At 35.3% G+C, this 13,576-nt stretch overlaps 1 protein-coding gene across 2 annotated transcripts in view; it reads right to left on the reverse strand.

The window, feature by feature from the left end:
* DDX10 (DEAD-box helicase 10) overlaps window positions 1–13,576 on the reverse strand; it is a 245,624-nt gene that overhangs the window by 76,787 nt on the left and 155,261 nt on the right. For both annotated transcript variants that reach the window (XM_045556655.1, XM_045556654.1), the window contains exon 16: window positions 8,444–8,500. In XM_045556655.1, coding sequence (XP_045412611.1) covers window positions 8,444–8,500 — 57 coding nt within the window. The remainder of the gene's footprint in view (window positions 1–8,443; window positions 8,501–13,576) is intronic.

Here is a 13,576-nt window from a genome sequence, read left to right on the forward strand (position 1 = left end):
ATGTTTAACTCTTAGATGATTATAACACTTCTACTTATTTCACAAACTTATTAAGTGAGATAATCTTGATGAAAGTGCTTGGACAGGATAAAACACTCTACATGATGTTACAGAATATTTACATCATCACAATCTACAAATAACACATTCAAAAACTCTCATGAAGTAAAGAAATCTTTGAATCCTGCAATATATCAATAATAAAAACTTAGGCAAAGGAAAAAATCTTCCTGCATAAAACATTGCAGACACCTGGCTATATCTTTCCCCAAAGCGAGAAAAAATAGAGAAGATGAATCATTTAATGTTGATAATAACTGATAATATCAACAGTAACAAGATGATCTAAATACAGCTTTATAGTTAAAAAAAAAAAAAACACTTTCTAACATAATTTCTTAGAGGACAAAAAAAATGTCAGCGAGAACAACTTCTTCTCAAGGATATTTTAGGTGCATGTAATTACCCCCAGGCACAAATTCTCCTACCACCTAGCTCTTAGGCTCTTTGGAACACTGGTTTATGGTGCTCTCCAACATAAGTCTTTATGGCTTAAAGGAGCAAGCAATAAAGCTTTGTTACTCTATTGCCCACACATAGCACAGCAGAGAGTAAAAGTTTATCCCCAAAAGAGCTTTCCTTTATTCACAAGAAGTATTTGCACTAACAGGAGAGTTAGTGGAAATACTTGAAAGTTAGGGATCAGCTTTACTCTATCACTCACCTCCAAAATCAAGAATGGCCTTTAAGAATCAGTACAAAATTTATGTCTGTTCTTTTTCTGTGTCCCCTGTTATTTCTTTTTCCCATTGACTTTTTCTCCTTTAAGAGATAGAGGACACATAGCCTTCTCTTCCTTTTAAGAAACACTGGCATCCTCCTTCTCCCCCCTTTTCTTCCTCCCTATGATTTTCTTAGATTTTCATGAAGCGTTAAGAGTATGGTTGTTTCTGTTTACACACCATATGGCAGTGTTCTTAATCTTTTCCGGTATTAGAAGACATTTAACAAACTATTTACAAGATAATTCTACATTGGTATATGTCATTTAAGAAAATATAAGACAAAATGGTACTACAAATTTAACACCACAAATTAATATTTTGTTAAACTTAATGTAGCCTTTACATAGTTTTAAACAATGATAGTATATATGTATGGTATAATTTATTCACTGTATAGTCAATGTTGAGTGCTATTGAGAATTTTAGAAGTTTCTAGTAATAACTTGTACCATAGGCTGAGAATTACTAAAATAAAGTCTTATGGTAATTTTTTAGCCTTCTCTCTATTTCTTCATATAAATGACAGGATTCTGAGTAGTAAAGCAAAATCTTGAGAAAATGATTTATATATTTTTTTTCAATGTATTTTATTGAGATTTTTGAATACTATGTCAGAAATTATGATGGCATAATCTCTCAACAACCAGTAACAGATTTATTAACACTCAAAAAAATTATCCCATCACGCAGACCACTAGTGAATGGCAAAGTATATAAAAATAAGGGGTAAATGATCCTAAGTATCAGTCTCCACAATCATGATGGTCAGACACACACACACACACACACACACACACACATTCACATACACAGTTCTCTACAAAGTAGAGTACGTAATCAGTGAAATGATACACACAGCCACATAATTACCAACTGACCAGAATGATTCAAATAAAGTTAATTTGTTCCATTAGAGAAGATCTGTCTGTAAACCTCCAACGTAATAAATAAATGTCAAATTATTTCTACCTTGAGATAAGCCAAATAAACCATGACTAAGTATAAAGGGCATCACTGGAATTGATTTACTGTTTTGGTCCATTCATTGGAACTAAATGACCACCCAACTGAAAGCCGGGTCTATCAGACCATTTAAGAATACAACTATCATCTATAGTATAAAGGGATACATATACACATAGCTTTTTTGGCACCTCACTCAAATGTGTTGTGAATCTACCTTCCCCAAATTTTGTCTGGTTTAGAACATTTTATTTTGCAAGTTTCATAAAAGAAACAACATTCTTTAAAAAGTATTAGAAGAAACATCTTTTGACATAGGTACTAAAATTCTGCCTTAAATTAATCTAGCATGACACTACAAATTAAACGTAACAGATCTGACTAGTTTTCTGAAAAATTTCTTCTTCACTTGATCTTAGCCAAAAGGAAGAGAAGCGATAAAAAATTTCTTATTGTTCTCAAGGTTAATGGCTTGCCCCAGACAGGTAAAATCACCCTTAACACTCACTGCACAGCCATCAGTGGTCAGAGCCAGGTGATGAAGACAGAACTGTATCTGAGTGCTAGCACATTCACTAGCTAATCACCTTTAAATAAAGATATAATTATACAGGCAACCCATGTTCAATGGCATTAAATGCAATATTCACCACGATATGACAACAATTTTAGCCAATCTAATTTTTTGGTCAATCAACAAATATTTAGGAGCAAGGAACTGTATTACAGAATGAAATCATAATTCCCATGGGGGCTAGGTTCTGAAGTCAGCAGGCAAGGTGAAAATGAACATGATCAAATGACCCTAGAATACCCCTTATATCATCCATAAAGCACCATAAACATAGTTTTGTATATTCAACTACACTAGATCTTGAGGACCCCTAAGTAAAAGGAAGGAAGAAAAGCAAAACCAGTATGCACATATCAGTATAGTTCATTCCTTAAGAACTTATTTAATTCTTAGCAAATGGGTATGGGTCAAGTATTCTGAAAGGGTCCTGATCGCCTACAGAGTGTACTATATTCTGTTTTAATATTTAGGATCTATACCCGTAATACAAGTTAATGGATTTGTTTAACACAAGATGGGGGAGGAGAGGAGCAGCAACTTGGAAAGGACTGAGTGTGTCAGATACATCCACAGTCTGGCAGAAATTTAAATGCATACAAGCAATTTTACTGTATTCTATAAGCCCAGCTGCTGGAACTCAAAGAACCTATAGCTGACATGGCATTAACATGTAAAACGTTAATTTTAAGAATGAATATACTTACTTCTACACTTGCATTTCATTGATCAGCCAATAAATACTTAGAGAGCATTTATTATGTGCCACCTATGGGAAAAAACTCAGTTGCTGCTCTCAAGGAGTTTACAGGCTAGTGATGAGAAACCATTGCTAAGTAACACAGCAGAATAATGGACAAATAGTACAATGATGCAGGAAGCAAATTCCTACATCTGCTTGATGGAGGCAGGAAAGGCTTCAAAAAGGAAATAGCAATGAAAAAGATATCCTAGACACAGGGAAAATTTGTATTTTAAAAAAACCAAAAATCTCAAGAAGATAAGAGAATATGGCATGTTTGATCTTCATGGGCTGGAAATGACGGTACATGTCTCACAATATTTCTTCATTAGAAAAAACTTACTACTGGGGTTACAGTGAGGCTTTATAGTAACTAATACGAAATTCACAATATTCTGTATCTGTCAGTTCTGCTTCTTAATTATCCCCACCTATAATCGGGAACTAATTGTGAATAAGGATAGCAATTTCAGGAGAAAAAAGTATTTACCTGAAACTTCTACTTCACCTTTTAAGCCTCAAATGTGTATACCCTTGATTGCCTTTGAAATGACATATGGCCTAATACTGAGTCAGGGTTTAGAGTCGCATCAGGTAGATTTGAGTCCTGGCTCTCACATTTCCTAGCTGTGGGATATTGGGAAAGTTACTTAAACTTCCTAAGCTTCGATTTCCTCATCTACAAAATGGAGATGATACTACTGGCGAGCTTGCAGCACTGTTTGTGAGAAGACGGCCATCTATGAACCAGAAAGCATGCCCTCACCAGACAAGCACTGTGATGAGTGATAGGGATACAAAGAAAAACAAGACCTAGAGTTTAGCGGGAGAGACACTGCTGTAACTTTAAGAGATGCTCTACACAGGAGACCACAGGAGGATTACAAAAGCAAGAATCCATAATATCTGAAAGAGTCACAAAAATCTTCATGAAAGGGATAACCTTTTACACATGGTGAGAAGAGGCCCAGAAAGGTAAACGACATGTCCCAGATCACCCAGCAACTTTAAGACATAGCGTGCTTTCTAGATCTCCACTCAGAGTTCTCTCTTTACTCAATATATTTGCTATCAGTAATTTCCTATGACTAGTCATTAGCCCATGTACCACAGATGAAATTTGTTTTTGTAAGCCACACCCTCTCCTACCAAAAAAGAGGGAAAAATAACCTACAGAAAGAGCATGGGACAATAAACAATAACGGAATGAGGATTCAGGGAACCTGGGTGCACATACCAGTTCTGCCACCAAAGAAGCTAGTGACATGGGGCAAGTCACTCATCTTGCTTTTAGCCTTAATTTCATTGGGTACTATAAAAATATTAAACAAGGAATATATTTAAGCAGAACCATTTTTCAAACAAAAGCTTCCTGGAAGCTCAATGTGCATAGAGGGGGGAAAAAAAAATAGACCTGCTCTGGTTGAAGACAAAATGGGAATGTAAAGCCCTGCCCAAAGAACCTTGCTGTCTCCAGGGGGTGGGCAAAGTATATCTGCAGAATCCTAGGTCACTCAAATAATATTGAAAACCACCGGAGATGACCAGTGGATGACATACTCAATCTTGAATTTCACTGATCTGATAAAGTTCAAAAAAGATTTTAAATGACTGACACAGGATTTTTACTTTGTCAAGAAATAATGACCTTTTAAAAATTATCAGAATTATTTCATAAATGAAAGGATATTTTAGCACCAAAAAAGTAGGAAGAACAAAATATCAAATGAATAAATTTAGCTTTGTTTTATGAAACTACTGGTGGAGAGAAAGTCATTAAAGACCAGTATATTAGAAAATTAGTCCAAAGCATCTCTATTCAAGTTCTAAAATTATGTAACTTCTACTTCTTCGGAGCTCCAATTCTGAGAGAACCAACTTCAAAACTAAGTACTGAGACCATCTTAGGTATATAAAAAACTATTACCACTATTAGGTAAATAAAGTAGGCCAGGGTCATTAAAATAAAAAAGCAGTAAAAACCAGAAAGATAAAAAACAAGTAAATTTACAGTGTCTATAAAACTTCAATCACAAAATGTATATTTTAGTTATTTTAATATTAATATAATTTTCCCCAAGAACTATTAGCATCTATTATAGGCAAAGCAACTTTGAACTTTCAGTGTTTATGTGCCTCTAAGCTATTTCCTATTCTTTACTCCCCTTTGTAGTCAGCATTCAATTTCATCAACCTCATACTTTTGTTTAATAAATCCTGCTTTCTTTTCAAAAGCAGCACAGCACTGAGATATTTCTGAGGATTTATTTCCTCAGAAATAGTTTCAGCACTATTGTTCTCTTTCTTTACATTTCTGCAAAATCTTTCCAACAACCAGAAATTACTACAAGCACTTGTGACCCTCAAAGCACCAGGAAATCTAGCTGGATAATGAGGTAAAGCTATGTTTCCAGGATTACGTAACCTCCCTGAACTCAAAAAGCAATGTGATCTATTGATCACTGCTCCAAGTATTTTTTTTTCATATCTCAATTTAAAATCTTTAAGTTATAAGAATATATTATACAACATCCAGCTAGCTAAACCAAAAGCAATTCTATTATGCAGTTCAAATATTTTTCGGCTAAAGAAAATTTTGAGACCCAAAGACCTTTATCTCCCAAACCACTAAATATTCGTTACCCAGTAAACCTTTATAAGAGTTTCAGCTTCATGTTTATTTTCCATTCCTGACACTGCACATAACATATTCTAGGCAGATCTTACATCTATATTTTAACAAAACGTTGTGTCAGATTCCTGACAGGTCCATTCCAACTTTATTTTAGCCTACTCACACTTTAAAGCAATTTTTCTTAGAAATACTCTCAATAAGACAGGGAAGAAATAACCAGTAATCATCATTTCTAAAATTGCAAACTCATTATCATTAAGCCTTCTCTTTCTTGGGAAATAAAGATAATTCCATTAACTTTCAAACACTTTTCACCAAATTTAAAAAAAAAATACTGTGTCCTCTATATTCTCCCTTGTATAATAACATAATGTTTGCTGCATGAAATATAAAAAAGGTAGAAAGACAAGCAATGTGAATCCTCTCTCACACTTTTAGTTTCTATGTACTGATTCCTTAAAATAGCCATCAGTAAGTAAAGATTATATTTCCTGGTGAATTAAATCTGCAAAAAACCACGTTCTATTTTAAGATATCTTTCGGATATCTTGTAGGTTCAGGGATCAAAGGGATGCTCTAGCTGGAACCAAACCAAAGTGCTTCAGAAGGCAACACCGTTAAGTCACACAATGATTAGGTTTAAATAAAATGATCAAAGACAACATTTACTGAAAAACTAAGTCACATCTGTCCTTTAAAGCACACATACATTTACAGAAACCTAATAATTCATATATTTCCTCGTAGATATCACAGAACTTTGGACCATCACCCCTGTACCAAGTCTTTCCAAATGATATCTTCCAGGTCTGTTTCCAAAAGGCACCTGAAAGCCAAGAAAGCCTTCGTCCCCTGTCACTTTCATTTGAAAAGAAACTGGGTACAAAAAGTTGGTTTCAGCTAATTCCTTGTGCTCTGTCAGTCAGTCCAAACCTGTCACTGCTCCCAGTCCTCAGTGTCTTAGGGAATATTTGCGTCCTGACTACATTCTGGCCACTTATCCCTCTGGTAATATCACTCTTACAAAAAAGGCTGCCATCTCTGACCACTCAGACAAGGGTTGTGAAACGGAGGTAGCTCAAATATTCAGAACAATAATAAAACACAGCCTCTCTCTATTTAAAGCTCCTGGCTGAGCAGCAAAGCCATGTCAACTGCAGATCCTCTTCTTTTCATTCCCAATACAATCCTTAGTGGTTATACAGAAATGAGACCACCTCTTAACAAGAAAGTCTCCTTCCTTTCTTCGATGTCAGGAAGCAAACACAGTTTGACAAACACAGAAGGGGGAATCACAAATCGAGCGAGGAGTCTGGCTTAAGGGGAGATCAGCCCCAATGGAAAAGCCCAACTCAGATGGCCTTTACAGTTCCGTTTCCCTAGTTGACACATTATTAAAACCAAATATACATATTAATTTATGGGGGAATAAAAGAGGGATCCCAGGAGGCAGTATAAAAAATAAACCACATTATTAATATATACAAATAGGCACAAATACACACAAAGGAAGTGCAATATCAGGGCTTTCATTGGCTCTAGATTATATCTTTCATTCCACGTTAATATATGCAGAAAGGAAAGTTTTCTACCAAAATAAAATAGGTTTAACATTATGCTGAACATGCAATATTCATAAATATCAAATGCCTTCATTAGACTTAAGATTTTCTTCCCAAATTTAAATTTTCTCCCGCTACAGCCTCTAAGATCTCATTTCCCTGTCATGGAGGTTCATGTCTGCACTTTAGAGCATACGCAGAAGTCACCACCTGATTTAGCAGTCAGGCTGCACACACTGGAGCTCTCGTTTTCAAGCACCTTTGAAGACAGAGTGATATTTAATACTAAATATAAGCAGTCTTTTCATCTTACACTGTAGAATAATTGCTTCCTACTTCAGAACCATAGCACGAGTTATCGTCTCTGACTTGCTCTCTAAATGCTATGACCAGCATGGAAAAAAATGACACCGAACATTATGGGACTCCTCAAGGGAGTTAGAGCTTTCCTAACTCCCAAAAAGAAATTATGGCTACTCAGACATAGCACAAGGAGATGCAGCATGAGAAATGACGTATGTTATTGGGCTCTGGTTCTAGGAAATCATTTCTACTCAACCAACATCCTCAGAATGCAGACACCGAACACTTGTCAGTGGCAAACACATCAGATAAGAATCATAGCTGCATGTGGACGGTGTTTATATTAATAATTGTACATATGTATTTGAGGAAAACTACATACATATTTGCTAAAGATTATTGTTAATGGAATGCAGTGAAGGTGGGAGATACAAATGCTGTTCACCTAGATTCTAGGAGCTGAACTGATGCTTTCAAAGTAATTTATTATCAAGTTGGGTTCACACAGCCTATCTACCTAAAGATGACAGGGATGAAAATCCTATCAGGCCTGGCCCACAGAATCAATTGTCTTTTATATTTAATAGACACAAAATAGAACGGGAAAAGGTGGTAGGGGTAAGTCAGGAAAAGTTCATTGGGCTTTTTTCCTCCTGCATCACAGAGGAAACAAAAGAATATGAGAAAGTAAATAACAGGCCACATGAGCCTAAATCCAATTAGAATGTCATGATATACAAATAAATATAAAATGCACAGTGAAAAGAAGAGGATTTAAATTTCACTTCAAATTACAAATACTGCTTTTGTCAAAACATAAAATTCCTTTGTCAATTACATCTTAATAGAACCAGGAAAAAATATTTGCATATAAACACTTACTTTTGCTTGTCTCTTGTTTGCTTCTCTTCTGGCTTCCCTTTCTTTCAGTCTTTTCTCCTATACGAAGAAGGGGAAAATCAGTAACATATAAACTTCTGTTAGGTGTTAAACAGGCTACATATTCATTACAGCTTTATTTCTTAAAGCCAGCTGATACATGACATTCATTTCTCAATATTTACCGAGTACCCACTATGGGATTGGCACATATTTTATCTTCTAAAGAAAGATAAAGCAAACACTTCATGATGCTGATGTAAGAATTATATAAAATAACATACATAAGTGGTAAGCATAATGTCTGATATATGAGTGGTACACAATCAATGTTGGCTACTAGAAGAAAAAAATGCAATAATGACCATTTCCTTAGTCTCCTAAAAAAAAATGCTCACTCTGGGGGTTCTTGGGAAACTGGCTATGTTTTCTCAAACAAAAAACATTGGATGGCATTCTTATATAGAATGTTATATTATTTTATTAAACTGTTTTTGTAATTTCCCCCTTAGCTTTCCACTGATCACGAAACAGGTAGAAAAATGCAACACCAAGATTTTTTAAATAAGAAAAAATATGTGTGATATTAAAATCTTAAAAATGGCAATATTGGAATGAATGCTGCTTTAAATTAAAAAACCTATCTTCCTCTCCAAAATAAAAGTGTTAACAATAAAAAGGCTATTCTCAATCCTAAGTACATAGCTAACAATTTATATATATTTTTAATTTTGATGAATTACTAGGTCGATGTAAAAAGTGAATAGATAGAAAATATTTTTTTCATGAATATGAAAATGCAATCATGATTCACTATTACATTAAACACATATTAACATGCAAATGAACACATTTCTAAGTCTGGGCACTCCGTTACCATTATGCTTTATAGAAATGACTTTCTCCAGATTTAAAAACCAATGCTAATCCATACTCTGAAGACAGATCTACCTGAGGCTACTCTGTTGCTTAAACATCAAGACAACAGGAATTGCTACTATACACCGTGTCTACCTTTATAGAATCCCTCGTGACAAAGTGATAACATAAAGTCTCAAAGGGCATTAAATGCTAATTAATTCAAAGAGGAAGGGAGTTCACAGAGCTCACAGATTCAGTTTCTGTAGCTTCAGATTGCACAGCAAGAAAGCCAAATTCCAAGTAAAACTAAAAAATTCCATATTCAGCTGGGCGTGGTGGCTCATACCTATAATCCTAGCACTCTGGGAGGCCAAGGCAGGAGGATTGCTTGAGGCCAGGAGTTTGAGACCAGCCTGAGCAAGAGCAAAACCCTGTCTCTACAAAAAATAGAAAAATTAGCCAGGTGTGGTGGTGCATGCCGGTAGTCCCAGCTACTTGGAAGGCTGAGGCAGGAGGATCCCTTGAGCTCAGGAGTTGGAGGTTGCAGTGAACTATGATGATGCCATTACACTCTAGCCCAGGCAACAGAGAACAGAGTGAGACTGTCTCCAAATATAAATTCAAACAGCTACTGTGTACGTGTCACACCCCTAAAGTAACAGATGTTTTGTTTTGTTTTTTTACCCCAGGTGCCCCAGCCCTCAGCTGCACCCAGCCACCAGCAGTGGGCTGCAGGCCCAGAACCACAGGCCCAAGTAATACATGTTAAATTATTCTGTTTCTGTGATCATTATTCTTTTTTTCCTACAGCTTTGGAGAAAATGGGTAGTACACTCCAACTTCCAAATAAAACATGCAACTAACAGGGCAGGTAAAACTTAACATACAATTATATAAGAGAAATATTCTAAAGATTACTTTGAAGTTCCAGAAATCAAGATCAGGCAAAGGAAAAGTAAAGATGAAGAAAAGAAAAACTCAGAAAGGTTTTGGTTTGCTCATTGTCAAAGAGCTTAGTTAGAAAGAGACTGATCTCAAACCTGGGTTTTCATGTGCCACATCCAGTTAGTTTTTCCAACACATTCTTAATGATAAAAATGTTAGGGCTTGGGTTTTAAACATTAACAGATGAGACTTCAAAAACAGAAGAAAATAACAACTACTATTATTTTAGTAAGCAGCCAATTAATGTAATAGTTACTAGCAAACTATCGCTGAATTGGTTTTCTAATGAGATTCTGCCACTAAAATAAAATAATGTGAATGTTTCTTTAGGTTGCAGGAAAAATAAGTTAATGGGTGGCAGTTTCTAAATAATTTGTATGTAATTTCTTAAAAGTTGGCACCAATTACTGATTTTATTTAAGCATTAGCAGACTACAAAATACATGAAAAGTAGCAAAATACTTTTTAAAAATTTTAATAACTGATTGTAATTATGCTTAGTTTGAGAGTTGGTTTTAGCCTGAGATACACGTATTTGTAATTTTATCTCCCTTCTCTTTTCCCTCAAAAATTTTCTCTGCTTTACATACTAAAATTAAGCATAACAGTATTTTATGTTATTCTACAAAAAAAACATTATCACTTTCAAGTGTTTTGTTGCTTAAACTAATTTTAAGGCTATAGCTATAGAAAACATCAAAAGACTACAGAGAATAAAATTGTTTTATTGTACTTTCATAAAATTTTATTTGTCCATTAGTACATTATTACTATTATTATTTCCTTACCAACAGTAATAGTCCAGAAGTAAGTATTAACAATATTCTAGGCATTTCACACATCAATTTGTTTTTTAAATCTATGTAACAGAACTTGTAAGGTATTATTATTCCCATGATATAGATGAAAATGGAAAATCAAAGTAACTAAGTAATTTGCCTGATGTCAGGGTCTGTGGAGCTCAAGTCCTCACTCCCTCAACTCTAGCACACCACACACCACATTCCTCCATTAGAACATTAGATATTTAGCTTTATATAGTCATACATAGCATTCTTATCTTATTAATATGTTTTAGGCAAATGTTGCCACTTCTTTCATAAGTAGCAATAGTCTGTTACCATATGGGTCTTTCATCCTGATAGCATTTTTTTCCTGACAGCATTTTTGGACATTACTTAATTTTTGCCAGTCTCCTGCACAGAACAGATAATTGGCCACATTTAACAGTCATACAAATTTTTGTCGTAATTATTCAATAACTGGCCTTCTCCCAACACATTAGTGTATCCAAAAATGGCATTCAAAGTTGAAAAGAATAACCTTGATATGTTTACAACAAAGACAACCTTTCTATACAAGTAAACATAATCTCCACGCTGGGGATTTTTAGTTAGCCATTTTAACCACAGCAGAAAAAACACACTGACAATTTTCTATCTCTACTGAATTCCAGTATTAATTCATTATAGTCACTAAAGGATATTTTAAATTTCAGTTTTCAACTGGCTATCAGAATCTACATGCATGCAAATGAGATAATTTTCCCTTTTATGTTTTCTACCACAAGTCTCAGCCAGAGGAGGAATATCCAAAGACTTCTGCAACATGAACTGAACATGCCTAAGACATGAAGCAGAAATGCATTAAAGACAACAAACTTTCAATACTGGGTAAAACAAAAGGGAAATAATTTGAAGTAAAGCATTAGAAAACTTTTTTTTCTTTTTTTTTTTTTTTTTGAGACAGAGTCTCACTTTGTTACCCGGGCTAGAGTGAGTGCCGTGGCATCAGCCTAGCTCACAGCAACCTCAAACTCCTGGGCTTAAGCGATCCTACTGCCTCAGCCTCCCGAGTAGCTGGGACTACAGGCATGAGCCACCATGCCCGGCTAATTTTTTTGTATATATATTTTTAGTTGGCCAGATAATTTCTTTCTATTTTTAGTAGAGACGGGGGTCTCACTCTTGCTCAGGCTGGTCTCGAACTCCTGACCTCGAGCGATCCACCCGCCTCGGCCTCCCAGAGCTAGGATTACAGGCGTGAGCCACCGCGCCCGGCCGAAAACTTTTTTTTCTTATCTGAAAAATCTATGTTAGTACTTTGTCCGCAAAGAGCCAATAATATCCCTTAGTCTTTAAATAGAAGCACGGAAAACAGGAAGTAGAATTACTGTAATTCAAATGTATAAATGGATATAAGGAAGACAGTATATTCTCTGCAGTAGAAAAAAACTTTTTTTAAAGAAGGTTTATGACAAGACATAAAGATAAAAGGTTGGAGTACAATGACTCGAGAGGGAAAATACAATTGAATTTTATTAGATTCAGTAACTGAGGCCTACCCCTCTCCAAATTATGTGTGGTTCAAATGCTTTAAATTCTTTATTTTTCCTATCTTTTAAGGGCATATTGATACCAAAAGCTATTTTATGCCACAAAAAGAGCAAAAATTTATCTTTAGTTCTGCCATGCTACGAATGATTAAGTAGAAGGAGAGCATGAAATTCAATAATGAAAATCAGGTTCACAAGGGACAGAAAAACAGAAAATCACATTTCAAGGTACAAAATATTGTCTTTCTAGATATTATACTTCTTTTGGTTTCTCACACACTATAGGTCTTTAGCTTCCAGAAAAGAAAACACCATGAAATATGAATTTCATGAGCAGTCAGGACTATGCATTTAACCCTTTTTCATTCTACAGTGGTGCTTGAAAATTTGTAGATTTGGAAATACAACTCATTTTTCAGGTGGTTATGGAAGTACAACCCATTTGAACAAGTCTCAGGCAACTATGTCAGTCTGGTAAGGAACCGAGTCCCCAGCTATCATCATACAGGGAAGAAGAGGACATTCATCCTTCTTCAGTATACAAAAGACTCCTTTATTCAGGGAAGAAAACTGGATCAACAAAAGTGAATAAAAAATGAGAACTCTAAGTCCTAAAGATAACCCCTGCCATCTTAGAAAAAAATTCCAGTAAACCTAACTCCTTCCCAGGAACTCAACACAACAAGGTTGTTTGATTTGTTATCTATTCTACAGAGTTCTGCTTGAACAACATAAAAAAGTAGTCTTATACATCTGTAACACTATTAATATAACAAGGATATGAAGACAGGGAGGAAAAAACTGACACGGAAACATTGTTTCACTAGTTAATTCCTTTCAATATTTACTGAGCTATTATGTGCCAGGCCACGTGGTAGATTCTGGATATACAGTAATGGGCAAAAGAGACAAAGACCAGCCTCCCGGGGCCTTTGCAGTCCATGATTTAATGCTGTCAGACTCCTTGATTGCACTGGCACCAAACTCTGCCCCTC

Source organism: Lemur catta, chromosome 7, assembly GCF_020740605.2.
Source record: "Lemur catta isolate mLemCat1 chromosome 7, mLemCat1.pri, whole genome shotgun sequence".
NCBI lineage: Eukaryota > Metazoa > Chordata > Mammalia > Primates > Lemuridae > Lemur > Lemur catta.